At 46.1% G+C, this 13,089-nt stretch overlaps 2 protein-coding genes across 2 annotated transcripts; both read right to left on the bottom strand.

Moving 5' to 3' along the window:
• Positions 1-3,031: 3,031 nt before the first annotated feature.
• LOC124657280 (putative cyclin-dependent kinase F-2) lies at positions 3,032-4,582 on the bottom strand. The gene has a single exon (XM_047195857.1). The coding sequence runs from the start codon at positions 4,580-4,582 to the stop codon at positions 3,107-3,109; it is 1,476 nt and encodes a 491-aa protein (XP_047051813.1). The 3' UTR covers positions 3,032-3,106.
• Positions 4,583-4,971: 389 nt separating this feature from the next.
• LOC124651173 (AAA-ATPase At4g25835-like) lies at positions 4,972-6,652 on the bottom strand. Its single transcript, XM_047190305.1, has one exon. The coding sequence runs from the start codon at positions 6,526-6,528 to the stop codon at positions 4,972-4,974; it is 1,557 nt and encodes a 518-aa protein (XP_047046261.1). The 5' UTR covers positions 6,529-6,652.
• Positions 6,653-13,089: the final 6,437 nt, after the last annotated feature.

The raw sequence follows: 13,089 nt of genomic DNA, 5'->3' as shown, positions 1-13,089 counted from the left end.
CGGTATTAATAGAGCAAATTACGGGTCCGCAGCAATTTGGTAGTCATGTGACAGATCTGGTTTCTTCCCAGCAAGAAGGGTTATATTTTTACACAAAGTAAGGCAGTCAGAATTCCTATGTTGGATCATGCAACCACAAATACTGTTATCACTAAGAAAGCTGTCAGAATTCCTATGTTGGAGTATCGAACCACACATAACATTTTTCAGATTGGATGTAAACTGGTTGGTGACACTTTCTTGGTTGTTCCATCATTGCAAATTTGTGGAATCATTTCCGTCTGGTTGCTTTGACACTCTTCTGTTGAAGCAATTGTTTAGACATGGTACAATTCACTCCTGTAGAATTAGGGAATAGTACATTTGCTATCTTAATAATCAAGTTATGTGTTTCTGTTTGTTCTTGCACTAGGTTTTGACAGTTTTCTGTTTTCCGGTTCATAATGTTTTGTTTTGTACTGCAGTGTGTTCTCATTCAAATTTAAATACAGGCTAGTTAGTTTCAGCTCAAATGTGGTTAAGAATGGGCCAATGGGGATACTATCAGCTTACCAGATTGGCTTACTGTCTATTTATCTGTATTCTTTTTTCGAAATTTATTTCTGAGTGTTTCATACTGCAGATAACTAGGATCAGAACCAGTGGCGACAAGGATTGTACGATGCAACTGCTGCCTTTGATTGTAAGCAAATCCTTTTATGACAGTGCTGTCTTTTGTTCTCTGAATGTTGCATCTGGTTGTGGAAGCAAAGTATTCTGCAGCTTTGCATACTCAGTTGTTACAAGTTCATATGTAGGTGGTTCCCTGTTAATCTACCCTGAAGTTTTTTCCGAGAAAACATCTACTTTGGTGTTTTGACCTGTAGATGTCTCTCTGTTATTTATCCTGTAGTGATGATTGTTAACAATAGTATATTACAGTGAAGGACAAAATTTAAACTGGTAAAGCAGGTGACACAAATTGAAGATGTGAAACTGCATGTAACAACAGGTTGAAGCTGAAACCCTTTGACAAATCGGTGATGTATGACATGGAACTGGGAACTGGCATGGTGTGTTCTTGTGTTGATCAACCCTGTGCTAACAAAATGAGAGATTTAACCATAAAAGGTGGGCATCCGTTCATTCTCATAGTTATACCTTTAAGGGTTAAGAGAAGATTTTGTCAATTTCTACTTTCTATTGATACTAATCACTTTACTCAAATATCACATAAACTTTATAATACTTTACTCAATGGGTTCATACTATTGATTTGCAATGGAACTGCAGTTCAGTAGCAGATTGAGAGGGTGGATGGGAAATCAAGAATATCATTTGTAGGAACAGCTAAGAATTCATACGTGTCGCTATTAGTTGGTATTAATAGAGCAAACTACAGATCCATAGTTACTCGGTCCGCAATGCATCATGTGACATATCTGCATCTTCCTAATAAGAAGGGTGATATATTTACACCAACTAAGGCTGCCAGAATTCCTATGTTGTTGGATCCTATAACCACAAATAGTGTCATCACTAAGAAAGCTGTCAGAATTCCTATGTTGGAGCATAGAAGCACACATAGGTTTTTCCGATTGCATGTGAACTGATTGGTGATACTTTTTTTTCCAACCGGGATCTCCTCCCCTTTCCACTACATTCATAACGGAAATAAAGGATTCGTTTTACAGACAATTCATCAAAAGGAAACAAAAAACGGAAGGGAAGGGAAGAACATGGTACCCAGCTAACAGGAAACAAAAGGCGGTAGGAAAACCTGCTGCTTGATCTTGACGTCGACAACCAAGCTACGGTGCAAAAAACCTACCCTACACTACAGGAAACAAAAGGAAACAGTCACCAGACTATCCAAGAGCACAAGTCTCAGCCACCACCAAACGGTACAACTTAGAGAAGCAATTTTTGGAGCTGCAAACATCTCTCAGGGTCCACCATTTGTGATCATCGGCACTCCAGGCCTGACAGTGGGAGTTGTTGGCGCCAATGGCACTTCAGAGTGTAGAGAAGATGCTCGCTGCAAGATCTGATCAGCTCCCACCTTGATCCTGTCGCCATCTTCACTCCCATACAGACCTTCCAGATTTCTTTTCTTTGATATAGCTGCAGCCTGCTCCAATATTGATCCCATCCTTCCTTCAGGGTTGCGGAGAATATTCCTCACATCATCTCCAGGGTGCACCACACTCTCATTAGGAGGCAAATCAGATCGGTCAGCAGAAGGGGGCGATTGTACATAATATTCAGATTGATTATCACCCATATTGATGCCACTTTCTATTTCGGTAACCACAGGGGCAGACGACCAACCGGAACCAGTCACAGCAGCAGCATAGGAAACGACCATTTGCATATTGATTTTGTCATTGACAGGAGAAACCACCTCTTTCTCAACCACTGGAGTAATGGGAGCTAAAGGAGACACAACATCAGGGAGAACCTTCTCCACCATAGGAGACACATGCCCAGTCACAGTACTGCCCCCCTCAAGAAAACATCATGTACTTCAACATTTTTTAGCCTCCCCTCTCTAGCAATAGTATCAATTAGGAGTTCAGTGTTGCCTTCACTTTCTTCCTCTGATTCATGTTCAGAAACAGTCTCTAGAACCTGAGTATGAGATCTACGGAACCCAGTCCCAACAGACTGACTAGTATCACCAGTTTGACCCTCACCCGAAGCAGCAGAGGCAGCAGAGTAAGTATCAGTTCTGGCACGTTTAGGGGAAGGCGGTGCAGATGTATTGGTTACAGTCACAGCATTTCGCAGCACAGGTGGTCCTTGAGCAACAACTGATTGGTGATACTGTCTTGGTTGTTCCATCATTACAGAATATAGTGGAACCATTTCTGTCTGGTTGCTTTGACACTCTTCTGTTGAAGCAACTACCTAGACATTGTATCATTCCATCCTGTAGAACTAGGGAATAGTACATTGGCTATGCTAATAATCAAGTCATGCATTTCTGAAACTGATGATGCTTCAGTTTTGTGTTTTTCTTCGTGTGGCAAATTCATGTAACCATTGTTTTCTTCTTTATGCAGATTGATTGCTACCTGGCCACGAGTACAGAACATGTAGTATAAGTTGCACGCTGATTACCAGTTCACAAGACAATGTGCTTGAACAATGCCTTGTTCGTGAGCCATGCCGATGCACCAACGGGAAACCGAACTAATGACAAGGCTACCTGCCTGAAGAACCTTGCCCAAGCGCGGATCATCACCCAGCTAGTGACAATGCTGTGTGCCTGGCCAAGGCCCGTGCCACCGGAACTGAAACCTGAAGCATCATCAGTTTCAGAAGCATCGACTTTGAACCAGGGACACTGGAGCGCCCTGGCTGCGGTCAGCCTCTTGGTGGGGTTGCAAGTAAGGAGGCCCTTCAGGACATGGAATCCCTCCGAAGACAGCATCTCCTCCGGGAACAGCTCTCGCAACTGGTCTGGGCGCTGCACTTCTTGTTGCTGTGCTCGCCATTGCTGCACCTCTTCGGCTAGGAGCGTGGATTTGAAGCCCTGCCATGTTCTCTCGCCCGGGGCACCGAGCACGTCGAATATCTTCTCGAGAGCGTTAGCTGTCTTCATAGAGTGGAACGACACCTGGCCAGAGAGCAGCTCTGCCATGACACACCCGAGCGACCACAGGTCGACGCGCTCATCGTAGTCCGGCTTCTCCAGCAGCATCTCCGGCGCCATGTACGGGACCGTTCCTACCTGCACGTACGGGGGCTCCGCCTTGGCGATGGGCATCGCAGAGCCATAGTCGCAGAGCTTGACGATGTTGTTGTCCTTGTCGTCGACGAGTATGTTTGTGGGCTTGATGTCCCTGTGAATGATGCCGCGCCGATGCATCGTGGCGGCACCTGTCAGCAGCTGCCGCATGACACGGCGCACGTAGTCCTCGGGGAATCCATGGCCGTGCTCCTCCACGCGCCGGTCAAGAGCATCGTTCAGGCTCGGCCCGACGTAGTCCATGACGAGGCAGTACTCCCTTGAGCCGCCTGGGTCTCGCACGATGCCATGGAGGCCGACGAGGCAGGGGTGCCCGCGGCATGCCGCTAGGAAGCATGCCTCCGCCAGGAGCTCGCCGATGTCGGGGCGCCTCTTCCCGCGGCGGGCATGGATGCTCTTGATGGCGACGGTCTGGCCGGTGCCACGGTGCTGCGCCATGACGACGCGGCCACAGCTGCCTTTGCCGAGCCTGCGCATCAGCTTGTAGTCGCGGGTGCTGCCGACGCCCTCGCGAAGCGTTTCGGTGTCATCATGGCAGTGGGCGTTGATCATGGCGCAGAACGCGGCGACTTGCTTGCCGGTCATTGTGCCGGCGATGGTGTGCTCGTCGATCATGGCGACGATATCGGCGATTCGGGAGGCCGTGAGGGCCGGTGTACCCGCAAGGCCGGCGGAGGGAAGCAGCAGCTTCAGCCGTGCTGCCGACCGAAACCACAGGTTTCTGAAGAGCAACAGTATTGCGAGTGATAGCTGGACGAAAATCCATAGAATTGGGAAGTTTTGGAAATGACGAACCCTGCTGGAGTCCAGTCCTGTACATGCCCCGGCCGCGTGCTCGTCGTCGGTCATGGTGCAACCGGCGTCAGCTGCTGTGGTGCTGGTGGCCATAGATTGATACAGCGGAGGAATTTGAAGGAACTAATTTGAGCGGTGATGATAGAGGTAAGTCATTAGTGAGTAGAATATATATACGGAGAAGGAACTTATTTGAGAGGTTCAAGTATACTTTGGATTGTAGTCCAGTTCTTACTCGGAAAGGCGTAAAGTCCCGCCGGGTCCGAATATTATTCGGCCATGACGCGATGCCGTCACTCAAGCAGCAACACTAAAACGATCATGGCTATGGTTTATAGTTACAAGGAAACATCAAACCCATACATTAAACTTGTGATGAAGATGCACTCGATTTTCAACTATCATCTGACCAAGACGTTTCCTAGAATGCAATGCAAGTCAAGCTACACGCCTCGCCGGCCGGACTCCGACTTGGTGAGGCTTCTAAGCCTTCCCAAGATTCTAACCTTGCCCTCCCACCCGGCGAACCCTTTCCTCCCTTTCTTCGTCGGCGACTCGTCGGAGAGTTCCGCCGCCGAGTCCTCCCACTGGAGCTCGTCGGCCGCGTTCACCCTCGCCTTCAGCTCGGATGCCAGCTCCATCACCGCCGTCTCCGGCTCGTCTCTGTTTCTCAGTAGCACTTCTCCCACCTCGGCCGGCGTCATCTCCGCGCCGTCCCTGATGCAGCCCTCCGCCGCGTCGAGCATTTCCTGGTCGCCGACGGCGCCCACGTACCGGTCCACCAGCTCCCGCATGGCGTGCGCGCCGCACGGGCCCAGGCGCACGTGCACGTCCATCCTCCCCGGCCGCAGCAGCGCCGGGTCGATGCCGTCCACGTGGTTCGTCGTGAACACGATGACGCGCTCCTCGCCGCAGCAGGACCATAGGCCGTCGGTGAAGTTGAGAAGCCCGGAGAGCGTCACCTTCCCTCGGTGGCTGTCTGTTCCAAGAACGTCGTCACGGGCGTCGTCCGAGTCGGACGAGTCGTCGGAAGCGGCCGCTGGGGCGCGGCGTCTCTTGTGCCGTCGCATGGAGGGGAGGCCGCGGTCGCCGGTGAGGTGGAGTGAGCAGTCGATGTCCTCGATGACGATGAGCGAGCGGTTGGTGGTCTGGATGAGGAGCGCGCGGAGGTCGGCGTTGGTGGTGACGCGGGTGAGCTCGAGGTCGAACACGTCGTACCGGAGGTGGTTCGCCATTGCGGCGATGAGTGAAGACTTGCCGGAGCCGGGCGGGCCGTGGAGGAGATACCCGCGCTTCCACGGCCGTCCAGTCCGGCGGTAGAATTCCCTCCCGTCCGCGAACGAGGTGAGGTCGGCAAGGAGGCGCGCCTTGAGGTCCGGGTCCAGCGCGAGCGTCTCGAACGTGGACGGGTGGCAGAACGGCACCGACGACCACGACGCCGAGCCGCGCGGGGACGCGGCGTTCGTGTGCAGCCTCCGCGCACGGGACGAGCGCTCCAGGTTGTCCGCCGCGGCCGCGAGGTGCGCCAGGTACGCCGGGAGCACCGCCGCGGCGTGCCTCTTCGGGAGTCGCAGCGAGAAGGACCGGCGCTCCTCTAGTGAGTCCTGGAGCGTGTCGGCATGGTGCGTCCACACGGCGCGGTGGCCATTGAAGGCGTCGGGCACCGAGTGGTTCGGGGAGAGCGACACTGACGGCGGCGCGGCTGCCGCGCCGACATGGCCGGTGACGGAGCGCGGCAGCGAGAGCGTGAGGCGGGGAGGCGAAGGGGAGGACAGGAGCAGGGAGCGGTGAAGGTAGAGCTGGACGTGGCGGTAGAGCGCGTTGGGCTCGACGGCAGCGGAGCCGAGGAACTCCGGCACGTCGAAGTAAGAGTAGGGCGTGAGCGAGTCCTGGAGCGATTGCCAGAAGGAGTGGAGTAGGGTGAGGAGCTGCGTGGGGAGGACGTTCTGCAGGATGGTGAGGAGGCCGAGGAGCGACCACATCTGCGACAAGAACTCCATTGCTGGGATAATGGATCTTTCAGCTCAGCTTTGCTCCTGCTCTGCTCAGTTGCTTGCTGCTACCTTGGGTTTTGTGATAACAGTGTAGTGTAACTTGGGTTTTGGGATAACAGTGTAGTGTAACCTGGGGTTTGGCTTGTCTTGCAGTTGTATGAGGCCAGGTGAAGGGAGCGTCAGATATAAAGAGAGGATCAGAGGAGGAGGAGGATGGAAAAGATCAAAAGAAGGCGTGCACTGTTACAAAAACTGTTTTTTTAGCCTGAATGACAGCACGTATGCATGCACCAAAAGGTAGATATGAATCATGGGATAGATAAGAAAACTATTTGACAATCACAGCAGTGTCAATCATAACACATTTAACACTGAAGTGTATTCCTAATCTTATATCATCATAATCATGTTCAAATATGTTTTTTTCAAGCGATCCCTCTCTGGTCGATTTTCATTATGAGGAGATAACGAAAACATACATCAGTTTTGTTCAGATGTACAAAAGCGGAAAGTAAAGAGCGCGGGGGGGGGGGGGATCGCCGCCTACTGGTACCGTTTATAGAGCGATTACAGGCAACAATTTTTTTAACCAACTTATCAACGATAACACAAGACTAACATCCATATCAACAACCAACCAACATCGCTAGGGGGCACCAGAACAGGTAAACCTAACATCCAGAGAAGGGAAGGACCCAACATCAACATCAGCGTGTAGCAAACTATGCACAATCTCCACCATATGTCTCCATGTCGTCCTCGGCAGGGTCAGTCATCGTAGCATCTATAACCCTCTGGATTGCCTTTCTGACGGCGGTGGTGTAGAAGTGGCACCAGCAGCAAGGCGAAGGAGACTGGCAGCACCAACTCTGATGTTTTCTGCATCAAAAGCATTATGCATACCTGCCCAATAATTAATAAAAACAACAACAAAAATGATTAGTTCATTAGGAGATTTAATGAGTTTGTTCTCAAAACAAGCTCTATTTCTCAACTTCCAAATGGCCCAGCATATAGCAGCTAGCCCAACAATCTGCAAGTTTCTACTGGCTGGAACTAAACGAGGAAACCACCAGAAAAATTGGGTAAAACTCCCAGTTCTGTCAGATGCCTCAATTGCCATGGAAACTGTGCTCCAAACAAATTTTGCTGCTGCACAATCAAAGAAAAGATGTGATATGGTTTCATCTCTGTGACAAAACTGACAAGAAGCACTTCCAGCCCAGTTTCTCTTCAGCAAATTGTCCTTTGTTGCAATTGCATTGTGCCATATAAGCCACATCCATATCTTTATTTTCAGAGGTATATTGCTTTTCCACGGGTGTCGGAAGGATCTGTCAGTCCCATTTCTGCAGAGATGGTTGTACATGGATTTAACAGAAAAATACCATTCTTTGTCCATTCCAAAAAGGTATGCCTTTTTCTTGTGACAACACAATTTTCCTCACTATATCCAACATCCCATGCACTTGAACAGTCAGATCAGGTGATAAGTACCTTCTGAAGGAGAAGTTCCAACCAAGAGCAGCAACACTAGCTACAGTAACATTTTGCTCATTGATGATATCAAAAATATCAGGGAAAGTATCTTTTAAAGGGTTAAGACCACACCAGGCATCATACAAGAAACTTGTCATCTTTCCATCCTCTACATGCATCCTCCTACCAATTAGATAAATATTTTTAACCTTCTGCATATCTGTCCACAAGGGAGAGTCACCAGGTTTCTTCCTTGAATAAAAAATACCAGTATCTTTCAGATATTTTGTATTCATGAAATGCTGCCAAAGGCCTGTACCAGATTCAATTTTCCACCACCATTTACACATGAGGCTGACATTAAATTTGGTAAGATCTTTCAGGCCCAAACCACCTTTTTTCTTTGGTTTACAAATCCATCATTTAATAAAGTGGTATTTCTTGTTATCAGCACTACCAACCCAAAAGAAGGATCTGGTAGGTTTATCCATTTCTTCAATTGTAGTATTGTGCAGGAGTCTCATGGACATCTGGTATACCCCCGTACTGGGCAACCATGCACCAATCTTGATCATTCTCCCACCAATGGACATATTATTCCCCACCCAACCACACATCTTTTTCTTTGTTTTTTCACCCAGGAAGCCCATTTTAGCAACCATAGGTCTCCTTGCACAAATTGGTGTGCCTAAATATTTTATTGGCCAAGTTCCTCCCTAACAGTTGAAGAGGTCACTGTAGCACTGTATTTTGCTGTCATCTTGCAAGATCATCACCACTTCACATTTTTTGAAATTGATCTTTAAGCCAGACATAGCTTCAAATATATACAACAGGAGTTTAAGGTTCCCGGCTTGTTCCAAATTGTCTTGGATCAACATGATTGTATCATCAGCATACTGAAGCATTGCAATCCCTTTGGAACAATATTATCTGCTAGGACCACCAACAAATCATTTTGCTGTGCAACAAAGATCATCTTAGCAAGACTGTTGGCTGCCATGTTGAAAAGAAAAGGGGCAAAGGGGCTCCCCTGTATGACACCTTTGTGACTGCCAAAATATGCCCCTACCTTATCATTAACTTTGACACTAAGAGTCCCATCAACAACATCTTTTTTGATCCAAATCATCCAATTTTCACAGAATCCCTTCTGTCTACAGCAGTCAAATAGGAAATTCTAGTTTACCTTATCATATGCTTTCTCAAAATCAATCTTTAGAACAAACCCCTACTGTTTTTTGAATTTTTCCTCTCTCAAGACTTCTTGGAGCAAACCACCTCCATCAGTAATGTATCTGCCCTTAATAAAAGCAGTCTGTCATGGGTGAATGATTTTATTCATAACATGAAAGGAACATCCCTGATTGTTAGAGCTTTAGTGAAAATCTTGAACAACACTTGCAGGAGACAGATTGGTCTGTATTTCTGAATCTTGTCAGCCTCAGGCCCTTTTGGTACCAAGGTAATAATTCCATAATTGATCATTTTAAATCAATTGTATGTCTGTGAAAATCATTAAAAGCTGCTACCATATCTGCTTTGATGATATCCCAACATTCCTTGTAGAATTCAGCAGGAATACCATCAGGACCAGCTGCTTTGTTGTTTTCCATCTGATCTATGTTGTTTTTTTTATTTCTTCTTCACTGAACTCCCTATCCATCACTTCCCTCTCCAGATCATCTATCTTTTCCTCTATTGACCAAATGTCACTGTCTAATCTGATCCCAGAATCAGTAGCAGGACCAAAGAGATTTTTATAGAATGCAGTAGCATGGTTAAGTAAATCTAGTGTCCCTTGGATAACATTTCCTCCATCTTTCAGAGAGAAAATAGTTCTTTTTCTTTTGCAGCCATTAGAGATTCTATGAAAGAAAGAAGTATTGCTATCACCCTGCAGAAGCCATTTTCTCTGGACCTTTGGTGACAGTAACTTTCTTCTTTATCTATAATGAGCAGTAATTCCTTCTGAATCTGGACCCTTCTTCTTATCTGTGTTGCAGACAGTGGTTGATCTTCTTCCAGTCTCTCTAGATCATCTAGCTCCCTACCAATCTCTTTTTTCCTCTTGATATCTCTTCCTCTAAAGTTTACACCCCAACCTTTTAAATCATTCTTGACATTTTTCAGTTTCAGTTGTATTTTGCCTAAACAGTCAAAAGCCCTTAGAGGTTTTAGCCATGCTCTGGAGACTCTGCCAAGGAAATCTTCTTCTTGCAACCATGCTTTTTAAAATTTAAAGTGTCTAACAACCCTATCTCTTTGCTCCATTGTATCTAGGATAAGAAGATTGTCATCAGATATCTCTCTCACAAGTTTGTGTACAGTAGTGAGGGGAAATAAATTTTCCCATGCATCATTCATAAAATATATATCCAACTTCTCCAGGGTGGGATCTTGCTGATTATTTGTCCAAGTATATTGTCCACTAGACATATAAAGTTCCCTCAAACCATGACTGTTGATAATGGCATTGAACATATCCGTCCATCTATTCCTCCTCATATTTTTTTTGAGGAAAATCTGATTATATTAAAGTCTCCTCCAATAAGAAGAGGAAGCATTTGATCACTGCAGACATTTCCCAACTCAGCCAAGAAATCTTCCTTGTCTTCCAGCTGAGCAGCTCCATACACTATAGCCTGGTTCCATTTTAACTATATTTTCAAATCCATCAAAGTAACTTTGATGTGGAATCTACCCACACTGGTATCATAGATGTCAAATCTAGATGACCTAAAGGCATCCAAAATCCCCCCACTTCTTCCAACAGAAGGAATCCATCTCCATTCAAAGAAATTTTGTGGATCAAATCTCCTGAAAAAGCTGGGAGAGTAATCTTTCTTTATAGTTTTCTGCAGGCCAAGAAAATCTATCTCTTGCTCTCTTAGAAGATCTGATAGGAAAACACTCATATCTTTCTTGCCAACACCCCTGCAGTTTAAAATTGCTCCTATCATAAGTACTTGGAGTTTTGTTTTCTTCTTCTGGTTCCAGTCACAATGCCACACAAAGGGTGATCATTGGAGACTTTCACCGATGCAACACTAGATTTGGAATGTGCTCCTTCAGAGGCAGCACCTGATTTGGCCAGTGTCCCTCTCACATACTTTTTCTCTGCTGATTTCCTTTTTTTTCTTTGTCCTCCTGGAGACAACTGGTGTATATTCCTCCAAATCATCATCCACATCATCAGTAAATCTAAAAAGCAAGATCTGACTAGGTTCATTGGTTGAGACAACCTCATCTCTTTCCTGCATTTCCTTGATAGCATGCCTAGCAATCTCTAAATCTTTGAGATAATTTATTTTTTCAAGAGGGAAAGAATCATGACTGACACCCATTTCTAAATCTCTAGCAATAATATCATCATCATCAAGAATTTCAAAACAGTTAGATGAATTAAGAGATGTACCTGACAAATCTTTTTTCTCTGTAGCAGCTTTTGCTTTGTCATCAATCCTGGTTGATGTGCTTCCTTGACCAGCCACTCTAGAGCTTCTTCTGGTAGCAGCATCAATATGCATATCAGTCCGTTGGCTTCCTTCATCTTCAGAAGGATTATCAACCTGTGAAGCAAGTTCTTCTTGTGTACATTCCACCTCCGGCTGAGATCCATCAACATGGATAACCCCAGCAGTGTGCTCATGCCTGAGAGATGGACTAGCAAGAGCAAGGATACCTTGACCTGGATTAATGAAAGGCATGTTAGAGGCTTGACTAGACTCACCACTTTCAGCACTGCTCCCATAATCGACCTGTTCATTAGGTAAACCATCATTCTCAGCCACATTCTCTTCAATAGGAGGCAAAATGTGTCCAAATTGTATCTTCATATGAAAGGATTTGTCACTATTGGAGGATGCCAGCCCACTGATGAACTTTTTGAAGGAAGGATCATTATGTTGAGGAAGGGAATCATCATCACTATTTGACTGAGTATATGCAAGAGCAGTAAAAACATCATTCTGGACTTCATTCAGAATAGCTTGGTTCTTTGTCTGTAAATTGCATGAAGGAGTAGAGGAACTTTCATCAGTAACTTTGTTCTTCCCTTTCTCTGCTTCAGTGAACTGCCTGGTACTGGGGATGTTGTTGAGCTGCCTTTGAGTGCCAGTAGAAGAACCAGTACCTACAACTGGAGGAGCTGACTGAGATCCTGCTTCAGAGTCATTCCCACATGTCCTTTGCCTTTTTGGAGTCCCTTGATCTCCTCCATTCCAGTAATGTTCTCAGCAACACCAGTCCTAGTACCTATAGGAGGACTTGGCTCAAAGAGTTCTCTAGTGTATTGGAATTCATAGAAGCCTTTTTTAATCTCACCAATCCTGGTATTGGGCACCAAGGAAAGATCCCGACAGCCAATCTTAACCCTAGCATAGGCAAAATTCCTCAAACAATTCTTGTCCAGAGCTAATGGCTTTCCAACAAAACTTGCTGCATAGTAGACAGTAGATTTGCTCCTAAACTTCATGGGATTCCTTTAATTCTGAACCAAGCTTCTTCCATTACACCAATAGGTTCTATGTCACATGTCCATTTCTCCAGACTGATAATTGCACCAGGAACAGTCCTCATAAACAACTTGCCAAAGTGAGCAAGCTCATCAATAGCTTTGGCAGATGGGAATCTGGTTCTGAATTCAGTAGGGGAGACCACTTTTGCAAAAAAATCCAGTTAATCTTCATTGATTCAGCCCATACATCAAATTCATGTTCTATATCTCTACATGTGACTTCTCCTTTTTCCACAGTTATATGAGCATAATTGAGTTGATCTAAAGGAGGAGATTCGAGTTCAGCAGCAGGAATAGAGTAAAAACCTGAACCAAATTCTTCACTTCCATAATAAGGAGCAATGTATTTCCATGGCTCACGCTCCTGGCACACTTCTAGCAGATGATTCAAACCACATCTCCCACAGACAACATGGTCAGATATTGATACGTCTCCGACGTATCGATAATTTCTTATGTTCCATGCCACATTATTGATGATATCTACATGTTTTATACACATTATATGTCGTATTTATGCATTTTCCGGCACTAACCTATTAACGAGATGCCGAAGAGCCAGTTGCTAT

Source organism: Lolium rigidum, chromosome 5, assembly GCF_022539505.1.
Source record: "Lolium rigidum isolate FL_2022 chromosome 5, APGP_CSIRO_Lrig_0.1, whole genome shotgun sequence".
NCBI classification, from domain to species: Eukaryota; Viridiplantae; Streptophyta; class Magnoliopsida; order Poales; family Poaceae; genus Lolium; species Lolium rigidum.
This window is presented reverse-complemented; position numbering and strand designations above follow the sequence as displayed.

Coding starts and splice junctions, on each gene's coding strand:
- LOC124657280 (XM_047195857.1), bottom strand. CDS start 4,582: ATGACCGACGACGAGCACGCGGCCGGGGCATGTACAGGACTGGACTCC.
- LOC124651173 (XM_047190305.1), bottom strand. CDS start 6,528: ATGGAGTTCTTGTCGCAGATGTGGTCGCTCCTCGGCCTCCTCACCATC.